This window comes from Nyctibius grandis, chromosome 4, assembly GCF_013368605.1.
Source record: "Nyctibius grandis isolate bNycGra1 chromosome 4, bNycGra1.pri, whole genome shotgun sequence".
In the NCBI taxonomy this organism is placed as follows: Eukaryota; Metazoa; Chordata; class Aves; order Nyctibiiformes; family Nyctibiidae; genus Nyctibius; species Nyctibius grandis.
The window spans coordinates 101,783,066-101,804,337 of NC_090661.1; the positions used below are offsets into that span (position 1 = coordinate 101,783,066).

The window sequence follows — 21,272 nt, forward strand, 5'->3', positions numbered from 1 at the left end:
CGGTGGTGACATGAGAATAATAATTACTTTGTGAATCCATTCCCTGATACAGGTTTGAGCTTGGTGCTGTCGAGACCAAGGCACTTTAGACTTGTCCAGAAGTAGCATTTCAAGCACTCACAGAAGACTTCTGGGACTTGGGTGGCTCTAGCATCCGCCACCAGATTAACAGGAGTTCAAATATATATAGTTTCTGTAAATTCTACACAGTTTCCACTTTTGCTACATGCAGAATTAGCTGCATAACCTCAGAAAGAAGGAGAAAATGCAAGCTCACCTGTCCCAGAGGTCACCTCCAAGCAGCACTTCTTTGATTCTATTTGGCTGAAACTTACCTATTTCAAACTACATTTCTTTCTGTACACCACATTTAAGAAATGATAATTTGAGATATTTCACTTTCAGGTGAATATACTGAAGTATAACAAACCATGATCAGACAAGAGATCCAGCTGATAACACACTTTTCATAAATGCTACACAGCTGCCTGGCTGAATCATAAATTGGGTGCTTTAATGGTTCACTCACACCCACTATTGCCATACATCCAAATTAAGGTCAGTTAGGATTACTTCCCTGTTGAATAGACTTCCCTTTAATTAGGTATTCCAGAGATAATGTTTTAACAGCTCATTGTTTTATCACTTTGTTGGGGAGGCAGGCATAAAGCAAGAAATTTGGGATGAGGCAGCTCTATGTAGTCCTTTCCCACTCCAGAGTGGAACAGGTCTCTGTACTTGCCATCTACTGCTCATTAGATAACGTGGCAGCAGCAGGGGGGAGGTTAAGGAATAACAATTAAAAAAAAAGTTTGAAGACTGTGATTTAAAGATAGAGATGCCTAATCCAAAGTTTCTACCTAACTTCAGAAATTTTATTTCTTGTCAACCAGCATGGCCACTGTACCAACATAAACATTTCTATCAGATACAGGCCTGTACTTCCAGTTCAACATTAGCACCATCACAGTTACACCAGTATTTTGCTCAGCTAGGGAGAAGTTAAACGAGTATAAGAACATTTATAGAAGCTTAATATTATCCACACTTGAACTATATCACTGTAAATAAATCAGCACCAGTTTTGGATTTAGGCAGATCTCCAACAGTATGGCTACTGGGTAACTGTGTAGCCCAGGGAAGGAAAAGGGCTCATCGTCAGTGCAACGTTTATATCAAGTTACTTCACTCAGACTAACCTTGAGAGTACATGCTAAGAAACAACATTTCAGCTACACAGAGTGATGTGATTATGAACACAGAGTGATTAGATTAGCAGCAGATGACTTGGAAGTCAAGCTGCTGCATCCCCACTGAATTACTAGCTCCACAAGAAGCGGCACTCCCCCTTCCACCCAACCCTCCCCACAGGCCAGGCAGTTCAGGCTTTAAGCATCTCTTTAAGCTTCTTTAGACACCAAGTAAACAAAAGGCAAAATTTAAATCTTGCCTCCTATTGTACCACAACCAACCTGCTATCATGCAACATCAATGGTTTGTCTATCAGAGTCAAAATGACTATTAAAAGCATTTCATAGGTCACAACATTTCATCAATGAAACAGCTATAAGAGCTGACATCTAGCTTACCAGGAGGCACCATGGTCCAAGAGAGAGCAGCTTTGAGCAAGTCCATTTTCTCAGATCTAGTTATCAGCAAGCAGGGCAGAAAAAAGAAAAAAAAAGCAAACATACATTAAAAAAGTGGACATAACCATGCAGGCACAAGCATAAGACTGTATTCCAACGCAGCTGAACTGACACAACCTGAGAAGCAAGTTGTCTTCAAGCAGGACATAGAAAGTTAGGTGACAAAGTTGCTACTCTTCAGCTCAGCCATACTAATCACCAACCTTAGTCTGTTGCAGGGTTCAGCTGATGAGCATCAACTCATTAAATCAAAGGAACTTGCAGCCACCTGCCCATCCCCTTGGGTTAATTTTTTTAATCAAGTTTGTTTGAGTTCTGTGAACTTAGCTAACATATTGAAATAACTTTTAAATTAATACGAAAGAGACTTCTTAAGAAAACTGTATAGACAGTCCCTAAATTGGTGTAGGCTCAGAAGAAAAAACAGAGGGCAACAATAGCTGCTCATTCAAAAGGATTATAGTACGAAGCCTGTTGTTTCTGTGACGAGGTTTTGGCTGTGTTCAAGTTGTTGACAATACTGTTCAAGGAAATTTTGCAACAAACTCGCTTGGTTCTGCTTTTTTTTTTTAATAAAACAGTGTACAAAAAGGTCCATCTTTATCAGCAGCACCTAGAGCATAACCTCTACTTCTCCAGAGAAGTATTTGGCTGAGCTAACCTATATTATGCTCATTCTGCTGAGCCTACCTACACCAATCTGATCCTAATTAACTACCAGCTGGGAGCACTTTCCTGCAGGACTAGGAAACCTTTGTGGGAGTTACCAGCCCTCCTCCCCTCTCCTCCATCCCCCAAGAAGGTAAAAACTCCCTATTACAAAAATATTTTAACTCAATAGGGCCTTCTTCTCAGAGGCATTACTATCACAAGATTAAACAAAACTGATGGTTCCTACCCAAAGTATGCAAGGCTATGGCTTTCTGGAATTTATCTGAGGCGTTTATCATTCATTTTGAAACTCAGTATATTGTATCTCATGTTATTTACCCAAGAAACACAGCCAGAGCATGAGATATGTGGGAATCACCTGTTTTGTTCCACCCAGTACAGTATGTTTCAGTTTCTATAGAGGTTTCACGAGCTCTCCAGTTTTTCCTCTGGAATCTTTATCACAATATTGTTGAGAACATGTATTAATCCACAGTTACTTTTTTTAAAAAAAAAAAAATCCACATTTGAGTCAAAATGTGAAGGGGGGAAAAAAGAAGGGAAAAAAGAAATCTGGAATATTTCTATTGGTGTTTTAAGGCATAACAAACTACAGCAATTTATTTCACCATATCCAGTTGTAATGCTAAACCACAGATAAACATTACTAACGTAGCAAGAATGTGTTTCTTCCTTCTGATGGAGGTCCAAGATTGCCCTCTTGAGTATGCCAAACAGCATGGGGTACTTCATTTACCATGTGATTGGCACACACTTTAGTTTTGAATCAGTTTGGAGATGAAATTGTTGGCTAAAGCTCTGGAAATTCTGACTCTAGAGTTGTCAGGCAGGCTGTCTTTACTTTGAGAAAAAATAATTCTTTTTAATAACACTATGTTACTTGGCTTTTTATCTGCTTTTGCATTGTTCGTTAATGTTTTGCATTTCTACGCATTGTGCAGCACCCCAAGAACTTTAGTAGAGGGAACTTCATAACAAAAAGAAAAAGCAGTTTATTATTTCAGTGTGTTCTAATAAAATTGCTACACGTTTGGGGAAATATTCTAATACAATCTATTTTGATGGCACACAAAAAGCTCAGCCATTGCACGCTGATAGAAAAAGATATATCTGTTCACTGAAAGGCAGAAATAATTTCTTAACATCGCTCATTTTCAAGGCATCTCTTACAATGCAGGGAAATCTAAGGGCTGAGGGTTTATTTTTCCATTTATCTTGTAAACAAAGGAAATTATCCCATAAACTTACGCTTAAATTTTTTTAGTCAACATTATTTTGCGTAGCAACAAGCTTATTTCTAGTTTATTTTAAGACACACAATTTGGTTTATTATTTTATTGATACTAATGGAAATGATCCAGAAGAGAAAAACACATTATTTGGAGGTCTGACTCTAATGCCTTCCACATCCTAAAGCCAGTAAATATTCTGGGAGCAGAGTGCTTGGAGGATTGGTTCTGAATTCACTTCCTTAGGGACACATAACTATAAAATCACGAGTTCTTTTCAGTCCACCTCAAACTCAAACCTTCATGCAGTTTTCCACTTTCAGCTTGAGCTTTTTTCCCTTTACTGCCATGAATGCCGCATACACACGTACACTCACACTTTGTGAGGGCACACACAGGCATGCAAACATTGTTTACAACATCCTTTCTTTCTTTACTTAGACAACTGCTGTGTTATAACCAAACGTTACAGTTATTTTGCACAGCAATCTAATGCACAGCTTCTTTTTTATCTAGTTTCTCTCATGGCTAGTAACCTGCCTTCATAGCCATGAAACCTTTCAGAAAAGTTTCTCTCTTACCTGAACACTCAGTTTTGGCTCCCTGGTGTGGTAAACCCTCAAGGATCCAGCTCCATTATATACTTCCATCAACACAGATGCTGTTAGCTGCTTGAGGTACAGCCATACCACTGATTCCGAAGCTGGAGGAGCTTTTGTATCAAGATGAGGGTCAATCAGTATCAAATAACACAAGTACAATCACTACCTCTGTTCTCCTAATAGAGGTATTTCTAAAAATATGTGCAATCATGCTTTTCCTTATAATGCTCCTCTTCATTAAAACTTTTATAGTAACCCATGTCTTCAGAGTAAGGTATGATTGTTGATTTCAATGAACTCTCTCAACTGTAACACCACATTTGCTTTACACAAATGTTTATTTCATTACGTATTTGAGTCACAAGTAGTTCAGATCTTGAGCAAAAGCTCTAATAAGTCAGTGATACAAAGGTGGTTTGGCTGCAGGTATTTTTCATTCTCAGGAACGGGTTTGGCAGTGCACCATTTTTCTGAGTGGTGTTTTGGATACCGCCTATGAATCGGGCTCTCAGTATTCTGATCTTCCACAAACGATGTCTGATAAATGGTTAAGCCATCCTTGCTGCTAGGAACTGACTCGTGAGCCCACAGGAAAAAGTTCAGAGAGTTGTGTTGCCGTCTCTCCGGTTCCACCTTCCTCCGGCCCATACCCTAGAAAAAAAAATGGAAAGAAATATTCATGTAAACATATGACTTACAATCACAGTTTCACAGATGAATCTTGTAACAGTCACTATCCCACTGGGAAGTTAACGAAGCTGTTACCACAGTGATTTCAAGAACTCACGGCTGATCTTTAGCAAGTTAAAAATAATATTGTCAGACTTGCCTGTATGAACATTTCTGGTCGCATACATAATGGGAAATCTGTTGACCTTCCATCTCTTAGTACTAATAAACCACTTATACTTTGCATTTCTGTTGCATACTATATACTCAAAGCTATTGGCTAAATTAATCTTCAGAGTAATCTAAAGAAATAGGTGAATAATTTTATGTCCAGACTGCAATAAAGAAACTGAGACAGACCATGAAATCTGAATTTCAGAACTATCCCTTGTGTGTCCAAACACAGAGAGACAGAGCCTGATTTTCACACTCCATAGCTTGCAGGAAATTTATTTGGAATTATGGTTGATCGGTATCTCTAAAACTACGAGACACTGCACAAAGTGCACAGAAATGGAGGTTACTCAGTGAATAATGAATACCAAAATATCTAGGTCTAAGAGAGCCCAAAGTCAGACAAACTTTCAATATCACAATTTGCTGCTTCCTCCTCTACTCATTATCTTGTGAACTGCACTGTTTCTTTTGCTGCCTAGAAAGATGTCAACAATCTAAGAAAAGTGGAAAAACATGAAACTGTTGCATATACAGAAAAGCCCAAAACAATTTAAATTCTATTCAAGGTTGTTGCTTGTGCAATAAACATTTGAACAGGTATATTACAAAGAGATGTGGCTTGGAAAATAACACCTTCTGAAGATATATTGTGGCTGTCCTATGGATTTTGGTTAAACTTGTGATAAAGATGAATCTGAACCAAATCTGTGGGACTGTGAATTATGAGTGGCCGAGAGCCCTACAAAAGTTCATCACAAGGCAAATCACTTTTAGCAGACCAATAGGACACATAACTGGGTACAAAATAATGTTAAGACACAAAAACCAGGACTACTAGAAACTGCCTTTCAGAGATCCAAGTCATGGGTTTTTTGTTTCCCTTGAATTCTGCCACTCTCAATGACCATCTGTGCTGCTGCAGACCTCTGCCAGCCCCAGAGGAGTCACATCCCTATACTAATAAAAAGTGTGTTTCTCTTTGCTGTTTACATTTTTCCCTTCTCACAATTTTTAGCATCTATAATTTTTGCAGGGGAGAGAAAAGATACCGTGTTTAATCTCTGGCAGACTGAGAGATATGAACTTGTTTGATTTTTCTCAGTGCTGGGTACTTACAAAATCAAAATACTCTCCTACATTCTGTAGACAGTGTCTGTTGTCATGAGAAGAAAAGGGGAAATTGTTGTTCACAGCTCTCTGAAAAAAATAAATTATTGAAAAAAAGATTATGAATTTTTACATACCTTGCTTGGAGTCTACTAGTCTTAGTTCTTATATTCTGACATGCTGAAATTACAGCTGCCTATGTTCTAACACAGAAGTCATATTAATATGTTAAATCTTCAACTTCACATAATTTTATAGGGGTAATGTGGACCCTCTGTATTTTATTTTTTTTTTAGAAAATCATCAGGAGGATTTGCATTCCCTTGACTTGCTGAATATATACATGATTAATATAAAAGCGTGAATTTTCAAATAAGAAATGCTACATTCTGTCTGCAAGCAGCAAAATACCAGATATATGTCAGGATTGCCTTGTCTGATTCACTAGTAAGCCTAAAGCTAATTAAAATGAAGTACAAAAGGGACCTCAAAACTGAATTAATCTATGATTTATGTACTGAATGTCATGTACACTGTTGCAGGGGAAGTGGAGGAGGTACTAATTGCATAATTAATTTATAATCTCATTCTTTAACATAAGGTTCATCCAGTCTCTAAAATGAACCTAGAGTTCCAGAAGAAAAAAGGACAACTGCAAAATAACTATTTTTAAAGTAATTTAACATATTTAATTTTAAAAAAATTTGTTTCTTTATATCATCACAATATTATTAAAAAAGCTAAAAATTGAAACACTGAAAAATCTTCTGGACTATTAGATTGCCTCTGTTCTTCCTCAAGCATTATTTTCCTGCTTCATGGTGGGAACTTTATGTTTTTCTCTGTAAACGCTCTAGTAACTTTTACTTTTAACTTTGTGGAAGACATTTTTCGTCTTCCAACTGTGATATTCACCTCCAAACAGAAGAGCAAGTTTTAATGTAACACAATTTAAAAAATGTATTTCAAGAGTAAGTGAATTTGAATCAGTTCTAAAGATAAATGTTACTGGAGGCCTGATCCAGCAAGAAGAATCCCCAAATATAAAATCTGCCTGCATGGAGTCAGCTGCATGATCATATCTTCGGGTATTTGGTATACTAGGCAGATTCTCTACCTTTTTTAGGTACGTGCCACACATTCACTTGTTTTCTCATACAGATTGAACCCTACTGTAGTTCAATGGCTAAGTAAATTCAGTGGACACATTCTCATATATTTGTTTAAAAACAAGCACCTTCTAAGTCAGTAAAATGCAAGACTCACTAAAACATCCCACTGCAATTACACGTCAGTCTTATTTTAGGAATAGTATTTATTACTAGTGCCTATATGCTGCAGGAAAATTGAAAACCAAGGTGGCAAATATTGAATATCACCTCTTGGAAGAATTCCTCATATTACCTAACAGTTAAAAAACACCTATTACAGAATAATTATAGGACTATCATGAAGTAAGAAATAAGAGGTAATATAAGCTTAAACAGTACTATATTTTTGAGAAAATTAATTAACCTCAAAGCCAGTGAGTTCCCTCATACAAGAGATTAGAGACATCCAGCTTCACATGCAGAGAGCTTCCAACACTCTACCAGCATTTTTTAAAAATGTCACATAAACAAACTTCCTCAGATTGTTCCTGTGACATCTCATTTGCCCCTTTAATGAATCCTCCTACTCTCACCGCTGACCTCATTTCAATTCTTGATTTATGACAGACAGGAATTCCACTGACTCATTTTAACAGTGAAGGGCTGGTAAATACAAGGCATAAAACATCAGGTGAACAGTCCTACTAGTGTTGATGAAAGGTCTCTCTAACCTAGCTCTCCTTTTCAGACAGTGGCTAAGGCCAGATGCTCCACAGAAAGCTATAAGTAATATCAGCATAATGTGTACTCATGTTACAGTATAATCTTTTCTTTTCACTAGCCCCAAGCTTCCCTTTCAAATGCTCCTTCCTAGCCCATTTGTGCTCTTCATTACAGCAAAATCTGTGAAATGAACTCAATATAATTGCTATGCTTAGAGAAAACGAAAATAGAAAATATTCTGTGCACAAAGTGGGTGGGTGAAGCAAAGCTCAGTGTGATGATAAAAAAAGGACATAAAAACGTGCTTATGAAATTGTAACATTTTAAATACTTGTGATTTTAAAATACTGTGTTTTGTTTGTTTCCAAAATTGTCCCAAATCTCCTCATTTTTAAGCAAGCCTTAAAAATGTTTCAAATGGAAAGTTTCAAACTTTTTAATGATCAAAAAAATAATCCTTTGCCTGAATATACAGAATTTCTGACATTCAGTTCAAAACAGATCATCAAATTTCAATTAAATGTTCTTATAGGGCTTTACACACAGATTTTGGACTGAGATCGATCATAATATAATCTGGCACATAAACGTGTCTCAAACAGCTGTAGTAGCTAATAAAAGGGAAAAGTAACTGATGCTGGAAATGAGCAGTAACTACAGCAGGACTTTGAGTATCCAAAATTAGAACTGAGTAAGAGTGAAATATGTTTCTTCCTTAGCACAGCTAGCGATAATTTTCCTCCCTGAGGCACAAAGTCTGCCAGTCCGCTGTGACTGCTTTGCTAACTACCATAAGTGCTATTCTTATAACTTAGCAAGCGCTATCTTGCAAAAAGGAGCTCTGTAAATTGACTGTAACTCACCTGCTCCCGAGCTCTGTATCCCAACGGCAATCTATCCTCAATATACTGAGCTGCTCCTGAGTTCTGGACCTGTTTTAGTGCAGAGCTTGTAATTGACTCAGGTTGACTCTGGCATACTCCAATATGAGCAAACTAGAAAATAACGAAATAGTGACCCATTAAAAAAAAAAGTCAACAATAAAAAAACACATAAATCTGATCAAAAATGTGGGCAAAATTGCATTTTCCCCTTTATTTTTTATTATTTTGATTGCAGCAGCACCTAGTGGCCTCTGGAAAAATCAGGAGCCTCCCCCACACAACACAACCCCTACCATAAAGACCTTATGACACAGATCAGTAAAACAGACAATAACATTATTTCTCCAGGACTTTTCCACATATTGTTTACACAGCGATAATGCATCTAGCAAAACCACTTGTGCTATAACCTCTTTCCCCCCCACCACTGCTCCTGCTGTTGTGCAACTGTAGGTTTGAAAGTACAAAACTTTTTGGGGAACAGCTCAGCCAGACGTTAGGCCCAAGGGTTCACGGAATCACTGAATTACAAAATGGTTTGGGTTGGAAGGGACCTTAAAGACCATCTAGTTCCAACCCCCCTGCCACAGGCAGGGACACCTTCCATCAGACCAGGTTGCTCCAAGCCGCATCCAACCTGGCCTTGAACACTGCCGGGGAGGGGGCAGCCACAGCTTCTCTGGGCAACCTGGGCCAGGGTCTCACCACCCTCACAGGAAAGAATTTCTTCCTAATATCTAATCTCAATCTCCCCTCTTTCTGTTTAAAACCGTTCCCCCTCGTCCTGTCACTACTTGCCCTTGTAAAAACCCCTCTCCTGCTTTCCTGTAGCCCCTTCAGGCACTGGAAGGTGCTAGAAGGTCTCCCCGGAGCCTTCTCTTCTCCAGGCTGAACAGCCCCAACTCTCTCAGCCTGTCTCCATAGCAGAGGTGCTCCAGCCCTCGGATCATCTTCGTGACCCTCCTCTGGACTCGCTCCAACAGCTCCATGTCCTTCTTCTGTTGGGGGCCCCAGAGCTGAACACAGTACTCCAGGTGGGGTCTTACGAGAGCAAAGGGGCAGAAAGGTTCAGAGAGGGAAGAACAGCCTGTGCCAGGTGTGCACCGCAGTGCCCTGGGATGCTGAGACACCCCAGCCCAGGGCCTCCAAGGGGGCCGTGGCACTTCTCGTCAGGGCGAGAAGCGAGGCAAACGTCAGCTGGCATTTTCCAGAAGATAATCAGCTAGGGCTAAATATAAAATAACGAGACCTCCAGCACTGCTGGAAAACAATCCTGCCAGCGTTTGCTTTAGCCTGCTTCCTCTGACTGTCTAGGGCGCTTTTTCCTCATCAACGTCAGGAACGGGAACCCTCGTTTCTGGCTGAAGGCCAAAGCCACCCTTCGCACAGCGTTTTTTAGAGAGTTTAAGGATAAAATAAGCCCCATGGGGGCTCCCGCCCTCACCCAGGCACCAGCGCGCTGCCTGCGGGGCTGGGACCCCCGACCCTTGGGCATGGCTCTGTGTCCTCGGGCACCGTGGTTGCCATGGCGGCCACTTGTCCCACTCAGGAACCCCCACCGTGATGTCAGACCCTCCCTGACTGCGTCACTGAGGGATTCTGGTGTTTCCCTGTAAGATCCAGAGCAGCAAAGGCAACTCTGCTCTTACCCGTCAACTGCAGAAAGGGGAAAAAAAGGTTGGTACAAGTATTGAATGCTGTCTTAAAATGGGAGAGAAGTGGAGTTCTGTTTAAAAATTAACTAGTTCTGCACAATTACTTCAATGACACTTTACAATCTGAATGGTAATATCTGAAGAGGGTCATTTCTGAGAAAACCCAGGGACATTAGGTATATGTTTTTTTAAGATGTAACTTCACGCTCTTTTTAAAATTGCTTTACACACGCACACGCCTTAATCGCAGGCACAAACAAAAAGACCTGACAGCACCTGAAGGATTTCTTTGCCTTGGAGTTTGAGCACTGACTTGTAAACATCCCTAACTATTTAACTTGCTCTGCCAGCAAGTGCTGCCCAGGCGGGGGTTCAGGGCATCACAGGGGATCAAGGCATTTGGCAGTGGCTGCCATCTGCACCGTGCCACTTGCCTGCTGCTCAAAAAAGTCCCTAGTCTGCTCATTCATATTACACATAGTCCCTAAGATGGATGTAGCAGACCTTTTTTTTTAATATATATAGCATTTTGTAACATCTTTTTATGGATGGGGAAGTGGAGAACCAGCCAAAATGTCAGGCTTATTTCACAGAAAGAAAAACCAAGGCACAAAGCCCTTCCTTGCTGTGAAATGAGCCTGTAGGTGAGCTGCAGACAAGGCAGAACTTCTCACTAAACCAAGCACAAACTGAGACTTTGGCCTCCTTGGCCTTGACAGACTGTAAAAAACAGGACACTCATACGGTAAGTGGCCTGTTTTCCAGTCTATTGATATTCAAGGCTAACTTATGCGGGAATCAGATACCACGGCTGGCAAATGGAACAAGAAAAAATACAGTACTTGTATTAGTTAAGTATGAATGATTCAGAGAGTCATGGCCATTTACAAAGAGCAATTACAAAGTTCCTGGGGGAAAATCTAGTTTTCCATCTTACTATCAGAGATAGGTAATGATATTTGGGAATACCAGCTGCCATCATGGAGTTTTTCAAGGCTTTCTTCTAAATGACTTACTCTGTTTCTCTAAGTAACTGTTGAATTTTTGATAACACAGATAAGAGCAATTATTTGGGACTTATTATTATTAATGACGCCACGCTGCAAGTTATTTTTAAATACAAAAGTAGGTAAATGACTTTTATGATGATTTACAGAGGCTAATGTAAACCTTGTTTATGAAAAATAAGCTGTTCCAGATAATGCAATTTTGGGTAAGGAAAAAAAAACAACAACAACTGTAAACAAGCTGGAAGAGCAACATGTTTTGAAACACTTTCATGATTGAATTGTCATCTCAGCCTTGACTGTAATGAACTGTACCGATATCTAAATGTGCCAGGATCAGATGAGAAGGCTGTGCAGGTAACTCACGCTATTTTTAAGACTGCGTAAGCCAGTAATAGAAACAACTAGAGAAGGATAAAGAGCGTGACAGGCAGAGGAAACTGTAATTTGTTTTCATTCCATTCTACTCACTTTCACATTCAGTAACTTGGGGCCATTATTGTAAACTCAAACAGCACTTTGGCTTTTAAACTATTACTCCACTAGAATCTCTTTTTTTTTTTCCTGAAGGGTTGCAAGTTTTGTATTTACTGCTGTTTTCCAGTGAGATATGGGTAAAGCTGAAAAAGTTTAAGGATGAAACTTGAACGGTCCCTTCCCAACACCATAAAAAGATTCTAAAGGAACATAAGGAATAAATAATTAAGCATGAGTTGCGCCAGTCTGCAATGGCAGTAAGCATAGGTCCAATATAATAAAAGTTTGACTAAAACTGCTTTAAAACATTATTTTAAATAATTATACTTCTTAAATAGATTCTATATGTGTATTTTCATATCAAAGTGTATTGTTTTATTTATGATGTTACTGCTAAAAGACACATGCTTTGTGTTAGTAAAAATATGCAAAATTAAGACTATTTTAGCTTGGTTCACAAAGGAAACAAGGCATATGCAACTGCACTTTCTGTCTCTGAGATCTCATAATAATTTCCACATCCTTAGGCCGTTTTCAATCAACTTTGACAGAAAAAAATTTGAAGATGATTAGGAACATCTAAGCTCCATAAGGATCACTGGTAGGACAGAGAAATACTCCAGTAAAGAAAGGCAGGCCCTGGCCCGCTTGCTCTGTGTATTGTCTAGGAGGATGACAGGCAGGCAATATTTGTACTTCCTGACCACTCACAAACTGTACTGTCTCTTGTGGCATGGAGAATAAAGAATACCACCTAAGAGAAAAATAATAAATACTAAATATCTATTCATGGCACCATTTGCTTGCTCTAGGACATCACAGCTAAGCCTTTGTCAAATTCAGTGCATAAGCAGAGGCCAGCACGCTACAACTCTTGATCACCCCACGCTCTAAGGTGCCCCATCACCAAGTGTTCACTTGTTTCATGAAGGTTACAGTTATTCAGCACATCTGTAAACCCACCAATAAGCCCTACTGGCCCTTACCTAAGCTACCTAACACGGCAATGGAGCAGTCCTTTCTCAGGATAGGGCTGGGACAAGCCTGGCCAGCCAGGAGCACTGGGCAGGCCCCAGAGGCCCGGCAGCTCCCTGTCACACCGGGACGCGCCCTGAGGGCTGCAGCACCTCCCTCTGCTGGTACAGCACAGAGTAGCGCGGCCGGACTAGCTGCTGGTGGTGGTGCAGCCCTACCGCAACCATTCACTTCGGCTCAGAGCCCCTGGGGGGCAAGAAGCCGCCCAGGAAGGTCACACCAAGCCCTGAGCGGGGCAAGCAGTGGCCCCGCCGTCAGCCGCCATTGCCCGCCGCTGCCCCTTCCCCTCGCGCCGCGGCCCGCGAGCCCACCCTCCGCGCTCTCCTATTGGCCAGCGCCTCTGGTGCCTCTTGGGAAGTCTCGCGAGAGGTGGCTGTTCCCGTCGTGACGCACCTCCCGCCTCCCCGCCGGCAGCGGGCTCTGACAGCGGCCTGTGACCACCCCGCCGCCCGCGGGAGCGCCCCGGCCCCGCACGGCTGGTACCGCAGGGCGGGCGGAAAATGGAGGAGCTCTGCGGCGTGGGGGCTGCCGCCCCTCTGAGGGGAGACGCGGAGGAGCCCAAGCAGGTAACGGCGGTGAGGAGGCGACGTGGATCTGCCCGCGGTGCCCTACCGCCGTGGCGGGCAGCGGGAGGGGGCTCCGGCGGCTGAGAGGCACCGCAGCCCCGCAGCCTCCCCGGAGCTGTCCGGCGGCGCCACCGCTGCTACCGCCCGCCTCAGCCTGCCCCGTGTCGGGGGGTTGGCGGCCTCAGCGGGGAGCAGCGCGGCGGTGCCGGGCGCCTGTGGCACCTTGAGGCGGTCTGGTCACGGTGCGGCGGGGCCGGGCCGGGCCGGGCCGGGCTGAGGTGCGGGAGGGCAGCGGGGCCGGGGAGGACAGCGGGGCCGGGCCGCCGGGCGCTGCCAGTTTCGCCGCGGCAGGCTCGGGGCTGTAAACACAGCCCACAGTGATGTTTTAAGTGGCCTCATAGGCGTGCACCCTCGTTCCAGTTCGGCGAGTAAGGGAATGCTATTGTCAGGGCTGCAGTACGGTAGGGAATGTACTAATTATGATTAAGCTTTAATTGTCAGCACTCTTTCTGTTGTTATGCTTAAGTGCAGTGTGCTGCGTTCTATTTACATAAATAGTGTCCTGTGGATCTGTTTTTCCTTCACATATATCGGTTCAAAACTCTTAACACAGGTGTGACAGCTGTGTATTTTGCTGTATTTGGAAAGAAATATGCAGTCATAAGGCTTACTTATTAAGGCAGAAATATCACAGAATCACAAAATCAACCAGCTTGGAAGAGACCTCAGGGATCATCGAGTCCAACCATTGCCCTGACACCACCATGTCAACTAGACCATGGCACTAAGTGCCATGTCCAGTCTTTTCTTAAACCCCTCCAGAGATGGTGACTCCACCACCTCCCTGGGCAGCCCCTTCCAATGGCTAATGACCCTTGCTGAGAAGAAATGCTTCCTAATGTCCAACCTGAACTTCCTCTGGCGAAGCTTGAGGCTGTGTCCTCTTGTCCTATCGCTAGTTGCCTGGGAGAAGAGGCCGACTCCCACTTCACTACAACCTCCCTCAGCTTTAATGTCAGTGTTAGTGAACACTTACATTCACAAACTTCTGCAGCGTTAGTGGGAGTTATATTTTAGTTTTGGCCTTTCTGAGTAATTTCACATTCCATGTGGAGCTGACCTTAATAGCACTTTAGCCTTATAACTCATAAAGTGGAGCATATGCTTGATGCAAATGTTGAAATTAGGGTAACTCAAATACTTCTGAGTATATGCAGGAAAAAGTTATAGGTAAATCCAGGTCTGGGCTTTGGTTGCTTACCATTAAAAATAGCTTATCATAGAGCAAGTCTGATAGTTTTAATTGCTATTATTTTATAAATGAAAGACTGATTTCTCTTTGAAAACTAGGGGCCGGTATTGTTTCTTGGAGGCAATGAAGTGAAAAGCAGTGCTGTGGTGAAATACTCCTCTGCCCCACCACAAGCAGCGTTTGCCCGTCTTCAGGAGAAAACGGACTTGAAGCTTCCGCCTGCCAACTGGTTACGTGAAAGCGCTGAGCTGGGACCAGCAGGTACAACCATTCTTGGCAACAACAAAAAAAGTAAACCATTTTCAAGGTAAATAACAGCAGGCTCTGTGTTCTCCAGGCCTTTCAGAATAATACTAATAGTGAACTTGGACCTTATGTAAAGTATAAAGTTACAGACTTTATCGTAGCAACTGGCTATTGATAGCTTTGATAACAGATGACAATGGAACAAATGTGGTTCCCCTTGAAAGTTACAGAGCCAATTTATAGCTCTTCTGGATCTTTAGAAACTGGACCTGGCTAACTAATGGCAAAAGAAATTTCATAGTCATGTCAAGCGTGAACACAGAAGGTGAAATAAGGGGCAAACCCCAAAAGCAGTGTTGCCTTTCAGTATGGATGTTTGTTAGATAGTTGGATGAGTTGAGTTCAGAGTGTTTATAAATAGGAGGCTTAAATGCTGTGCTGAACAAGCAAATTCACACTAAGTCAGCTAGTTAGTGAAATTTTAACAGTTTGTGGAGGGTCTGTGTTTAAATCCTCATAATCTGGTTTAGGAGATCTATGTTTTTGAGCAGAGTAATGTGTTTCTCAGGGCTTTATGAATTCTTACTGTTTATTTTACATATTATGTTTATTTGTCAAATAAAGGCTGGCAGTTTAATCTCTGTCTCTAGTGTCAGTATTAAAAAGCTAATAGCAAAAGTATAACTTTGGACACTTGCACATCATGTATTTGTTTGGGTTGTAGTAATATCTGGTTTAATTTTAAAGCATGATCTGTACATTGAAATATTCTAACTTAAATAGCTTGTAATTTAGACAGGCCTTAATGAGGGGGGATGAAGATCCAAGGATGTGTCTGTTACATCATGTAGGCCAGTTTTAGAAAACAGAAATAAGAGGTAAAATGAAATGATAGCTGCAAAAATGAAAGTATCTAATGTGCTTAATGCCTTAAAGAGAAACTCTTTGAAAAACTGTTCTCATTATTAGTGTTAAAAAACAAAAATGAGAAACTCAATTTCTCTTATTTCCCGTAGCTGTCTTAACAAACACTTTAAATAGTTCTGATTTTCTTGATTTCAACAAAACGTAACCTGTCTTTTAGAATGTCTTGAAATTGTATCTAAGCGCTTTCAAAGATGTCTTTGAAAAACTTGTAGAATGTAAAAATGAAATTATTTTGTTAATTAACTTTAGACCTCATTACACCTGGTAATGTTTAGCTAGACTTTTTTTTAAATGAATAAAAAGCTTTCAAAGATTTAATAAGCTTAAAAAAACAGGTCTGTTTAATGTCACACTGCATTTGTCTTAACTTGTAATATTTTCTAAACAGCTTTGGGATGGCATATGACTTCATTGACTCAGTTGGAAATGATGTCGATGTTGTGTCTGATTCAGAGGTATGTATAACTTCTAAAGTTCTATCATTCAAACTCTTACGTTGTATAAACCTTATTTTAAGGTACTGTCATGGCTTCTGTCATCTTTGTGTCCTTTGAGGAAAAGTAAAAGTGAAACACAAACAGATCACCTAACTTTCACTCTGTCATTTAAGGTAGTTGTGGTTACTGAATAAGAAATGTAGAGATAAAATCATATTTCCTGTGGATTTCTACAAATAATCTTCAGCTAAAATATGCAGTTTAGTGAATGCAGCACATCAGTCTTGCAGTGTAGTTGTCTTGTGTTTGAAATTGGTTATTTTGATGTAAATTGTTACTCTTAAGATGATTTATTTTCTATTCTTGTCTAAAGAGATGCCCCCCCCTTCCAACCTTCTTCTTCTTTCCTCTGATTTTTGCCAGCTTTTTTGGTGCTGGTAATATCTGTAGAATTCAGATGAGTCTATTCAGAAGAGGAAACACATACTCATTTACTGTCTCAGTGTTGATGTTTGGCAGATTTTTATTCAGACTTAGATCTCTGTCCAGATTCCTCTGGATATCTGACAAAGTGTTGGTATTCCTGTGGTGAAGATACAGCTTTTAAAATCCAAACAATCCCATTGCATTTTTTTGTCAATTTCGATGATACCTGGTTGTGATGATCCAAAGAGACATCATGTTTAAACCATGAATGTGGTTTATACTGACTACTTGGTCTCTTTAGCACTGTCATCCATGTTCTGTGACCTCAACAAATGCAACTTGTGGAATGGCCTTAAAATCACTGGCACTATAAGGTTTTATTTGCCTGCCCATGCCTTTCCAATGTTAGTAGTGTATTCTTTGCTTCCTAAGAATTGTCTTACAATGCAGTATAATTATATTGAATGTTATCTCTGTTCTCTTTTCTCCTGCAAGAATATTAAAAAACTTCTGAAGATACCTTATAGCAAGTCACATGTGAGCATGGCAGTACATCGCATCGGGCGGACGCTTTTGTTGGATGAGCTCGATATTCAAGAACTCTTCATGAGATCGTCTCAGGTTAGCCATTTGTTTTTTGTTAAACATGTCATATGGTCAGAGTGCATTATTTCAAGAACAGTGTAGCCAGCAAGAAAGCAAGTATGTATCAAAATTCCTGAGACTCATATGCGAGCACAAAAGGTGCTCTATTCTGCAGCAATCTATTTACCCATGAACTGCATCTGATGTCCTATATTTATGGTATTGTAGGATTAAAATTCCATGTCCCACTTTCCTATAATTACTTCAGTATTGCTATACTATTTTATTATTTTTTTTATTAATAAGTAATTGTTACTGTGTAATCTCTTACCATGTATCTGACTTTATTAGAAAGTCAACTTTTCAGTAAGAATGTAACTTTTTTAGAAGATACATTTTCTATAAATGACCCATTCAAGGATTTAGCTGTGAAGTTACTTTGTTTTTTTTTTGGGGTTTGAGGTTTTTCACTATTGTGGATGAGTATTTGTAAGTTATTATGTCACTTGGTTTACTTTGTAGATGTTTCTTGACACTAATTTCATATCTGTGATATTGCCTAGACAGGGGACTGGACATGGCTGAAAGAGTTTTATCAAAGGCTGATTGATCAGAAGTGGCAGCGAAAAAAGAAGAGTAAAGAACATTGGTACCAGAAGGCTATACTTTCTAAATTTTTGTATTACAGGTAACCTTATGTCTGCATGAATCTTGAATTCTGCACCGCTGACTTTTGCCTGGTTTCTTGTCTTGAAGTAAATGTTAAAATTCCCTTACAGTCTGTCTTATTTACTGATTTATCCTCATACAGAGGAAATTGAGGGCTGAGATCAGGAAATAACATGTAAATGTTTTAACAGAAATTGAAGTATTTAAAAGTAAAATTAAAGTATTAAAGAATAAAATAAACAGCATGACTTAATTAACTGTATATGTCAATATTTCTGGGTTTGAGGGAAGAACAACTTAAAACAAGCAAGGTAAATTGTGACACCTGCTGTTATTTTGGAAGAGTTTGAGCAAAGAACAACTTGTCAATATAGCAATCTTTTAGCATATTAGCAAAGTCATTCTTTGAGAACAGTGCATCAAATATAACAATTCTAAAATGCATCTGTTTGCATATTGTCAACTTTTTAATGTTGCTTTGTCAGCATTAATGGAGATGGAGCTGCTCAGCCTGTTCCTTCCACTTCAAAACAGCACCAGGAGGGTCCTGTTTCAGGTGAGAGTGATGAAGCAGGAAGGGCCTCCTGGCCAGCTCCATTTGAAATGCCTTCTTCCTTATCTGAAGATCCAGGTGCCTCTAACCAGGTTGGTGTCTATAATGTTTTAAATGACACCTTAGGTTTTGTAGACATATATATTGAAAGGTTTTCAAAGGTGCTGCTTCAGTACTCTTTGCTGAAAGAAATGAACAAAGGTGTTAGAAGGACTTGGCATTATGTGTGGTTTAGCTTATGCCAGTGTTTCAGAGCCCCAAATTTCAGAAATTATTTTTTTCTGTCACTGTAATACTGAATTCATATTTATCTATGCAGTTTTGAGAAACAAAACATTTGGCTAGGAGTAGTCTTCAATGACTTTACCTAAAAGTGGGAAAATCTGATATTTGGAAGGTGTGTATGGAAGCAGAAGGTTTTGGCTGTTCTTTTTAAATCTGCTGTTAAAATGAATCTGTGGTGGCCCTGAATTTATTAGGTGAAGAGGAAAATGAAGATCTATGAAAACATTTGCAAAACAGTTAGCAAGTATTTGTAAATGTTGCTTATGAGATTACACAAGTGGAAGGGAGAGATGTTTATAGTAATTATGCAACAAACTGTGATTAGTATTAGGCCCTAATCCAGGATTTGAGTTTGTGGCTAAGCTTATTTATGAAAACTGTTAATTCCTGTGGTTTTCTTGAGTAATATAATACAGGAATTGATTAAATTTTCAAGAGGTTGAAAGATCTGTTGTACTCAGTCTACATTAATAATGATGCTATAGATATGCTTGGACAGTATTACCAGCTGGTATGTCAAATTATTTGGTCAGCCTTGTCAAATAACTTATCAAGGCTCCAACCTACATTATCCATAAGATTGTAACTGCATGTATTGTGATGTAGTAATATTCTAAAGTGGAGAAATATTTTAGTATTTGAACGCTTTTAGAAAAATACTACTTTTCTCTTCCACCTTCTTGAGGAGCTATTGCCTAATTTATCATAAAGAAGCTGTTGTGCATTTGTACCGTGTCAATTTATAAATAAGACATCAGGATAGAGGTTTTATATTCTAGAGACTGATAATCTGGTGCTGGCCCTGGAGTAATAAAAGATTTCTAGAAAAACTTTCTGATTTCTTTCCAAAGCCTATGACAATGTAAAGTACAAAATTCTGGTACTAGCTATAGAAAAGATGCATTCTTGTCACTGACTAGAGGCTTTTTGTAGTTTAATACATATTTATTTAAAGATGTTAGAGGTGAAGGTTTCTCCCTTGTATGCTTTTGTTGTTCAGATTTTTTTTTAAATGGCCTAACTTTACCTCAGCAGCAGAATCACTCCTTATCCTTGTGCTTTTCACAGGGAAATGTGCCTCTTGAACCCTCATATATAGTGGGGCATGTGGCCTCAGCCCCCAAAGAACAAAACCTGACTACTTTGTTCAATGACGGGGAAAACAGTCAGGTATGCTATGTGTGAAATTTGAGCTCAAACACTGAACCCCCAATTTAATCAACCATTTTAAAATTTGGTCTGAATTGGAACCAAGAGAAAAACTAAGTCCCCTGTAGAAGTAGCTTTTGTGGCATCTGTGATCTCGGTCTTTTACATTAATGTCAATGCGTAGCATAGTTCATTATGTGCTGTCTTTTATTTGCTGCTTTTGCTTCTTGCTTTCTCATAATTCCCCAGAATGTCATAGAGAACGTGTTTTATAACAGTGATTTATAGACCAATTTTTTTTCCCTTAATGAAGGGACTTAAAAATGACTTTGTTCGCAATATCTTGTGGACCTTTGAAGATATCCACATGTTAGTAGGATCAAATATGCCGATATTTGGAGGTGGGAGATACCCTGCTGTGAGCTTGCGTCTCAGGTGAGTTTTGAAGCTAGTGAGATATATATATGCCAGCCTTGACTGACTTGTTGCTTTGCTTCCTATTCAGCTATCTGCATTTTGTCGGGTTGACTCTTAATTTTTATGTGCAGTAAAAATAAATAAAAATAAAATTCATGCTTTAGACTTAAACGGCGGTGGCATTGTAAAGTGCTGGAAAACAGAAACAGTCCCAATGCAATGCCACTGCACTGGGACTTGAAATGCTCTGCTGCTTTTTCTGGATGTGTAACTAAATCTCTATTTGAAAGTACTGGTGGTTTGCAACCTTTCTTGACTTCAGTGTGATTGTTAAGTGTTAAAACACTTCTATATATCTAATCTTTGATTTCATTATATTGCTATTTTTATAAAAGAGGGCAGTAATATGTCTCTTACTGGCATTCTGAATTTCAATAACTGCTAGCTGGGCACTTAATTAAGTACTTAGAACTACTATAGTCACAAGTTTTAAGTTCTGACTGTCTTACTGTTCGCCAGCCTTTGTTCCTGTCAGTGCATAGGCAAAAACATGAAAGTCATTTGGTGTATTTATCATCTTTTTAAGACATGTCTGGGAATTAACAGTACCTTGCATTGCAAGGAATTTTGGAAGGTCTGGGAGAAGGCTTGTGCTATAATTAGTTGCAGCTAATACTGCTCTTCCTTTAGAACTTCTTAAGTACTTATTATCTCAGTAATAGCGTGACATCTGAAGCTTGTTAAAGTTTCAGTATAAGTGTGGGCAAAAATGCAAAATTGCTG

At 39.8% G+C, this 21,272-nt stretch overlaps 2 protein-coding genes across 2 annotated transcripts in view; one reads left to right on the forward strand and one right to left on the reverse strand.

Moving 5' to 3' along the window:
* Window positions 1-4,521: 4,521 nt before the first annotated feature.
* On the reverse strand, window positions 4,522-10,330 carry TEX36 (testis expressed 36). Its single transcript, XM_068397465.1, has 4 exons — window positions 10,289-10,330; window positions 8,783-8,914; window positions 6,115-6,195; window positions 4,522-4,803 (listed from the first exon to the last, which is right to left on the reverse strand). The coding sequence occupies exons 1-4, from the start codon at window positions 10,328-10,330 to the stop codon at window positions 4,522-4,524; spliced, it is 537 nt and encodes a 178-aa protein (XP_068253566.1).
* A 3,065-nt stretch (window positions 10,331-13,395) lies between these two features.
* EDRF1 (erythroid differentiation regulatory factor 1) overlaps window positions 13,396-21,272 on the forward strand; it is a 28,284-nt gene continuing 20,407 nt past the window's right edge. The window contains exons 1-8 of the mRNA XM_068400113.1: window positions 13,396-13,543; window positions 14,894-15,102; window positions 16,357-16,423; window positions 17,327-17,452; window positions 17,980-18,104; window positions 18,571-18,730; window positions 19,992-20,093; window positions 20,386-20,507. Coding sequence (XP_068256214.1) covers window positions 13,478-13,543; window positions 14,894-15,102; window positions 16,357-16,423; window positions 17,327-17,452; window positions 17,980-18,104; window positions 18,571-18,730; window positions 19,992-20,093; window positions 20,386-20,507 — 977 coding nt within the window. The 5' untranslated portion in view covers window positions 13,396-13,477. The remainder of the gene's footprint in view (window positions 13,544-14,893; window positions 15,103-16,356; window positions 16,424-17,326; window positions 17,453-17,979; window positions 18,105-18,570; window positions 18,731-19,991; window positions 20,094-20,385; window positions 20,508-21,272) is intronic.

What these genes read in the sequence shown, in the direction of transcription:
- TEX36 (XM_068397465.1), bottom strand. Translation starts at nt 10,330, where the DNA reads ATGGCAACCACGGTGCCCGAGGACACAGAGCCATGCCCAAGG. An exon ending in GATACAGAGCTCGGGAGCAG is followed by an intron (nt 6,196 to 8,782) that starts GTGAGTTACAGT and finishes TATTTTTTTCAG; the next exon opens with AGAGCTGTGAACAACAATTT. An exon ending in TAGGAGAGTATTTTGATTTT is followed by an intron (nt 4,804 to 6,114) that starts GTAAGTACCCAG and finishes TTTTTTTTCTAG; the next exon opens with GGTATGGGCCGGAGGAAGGT.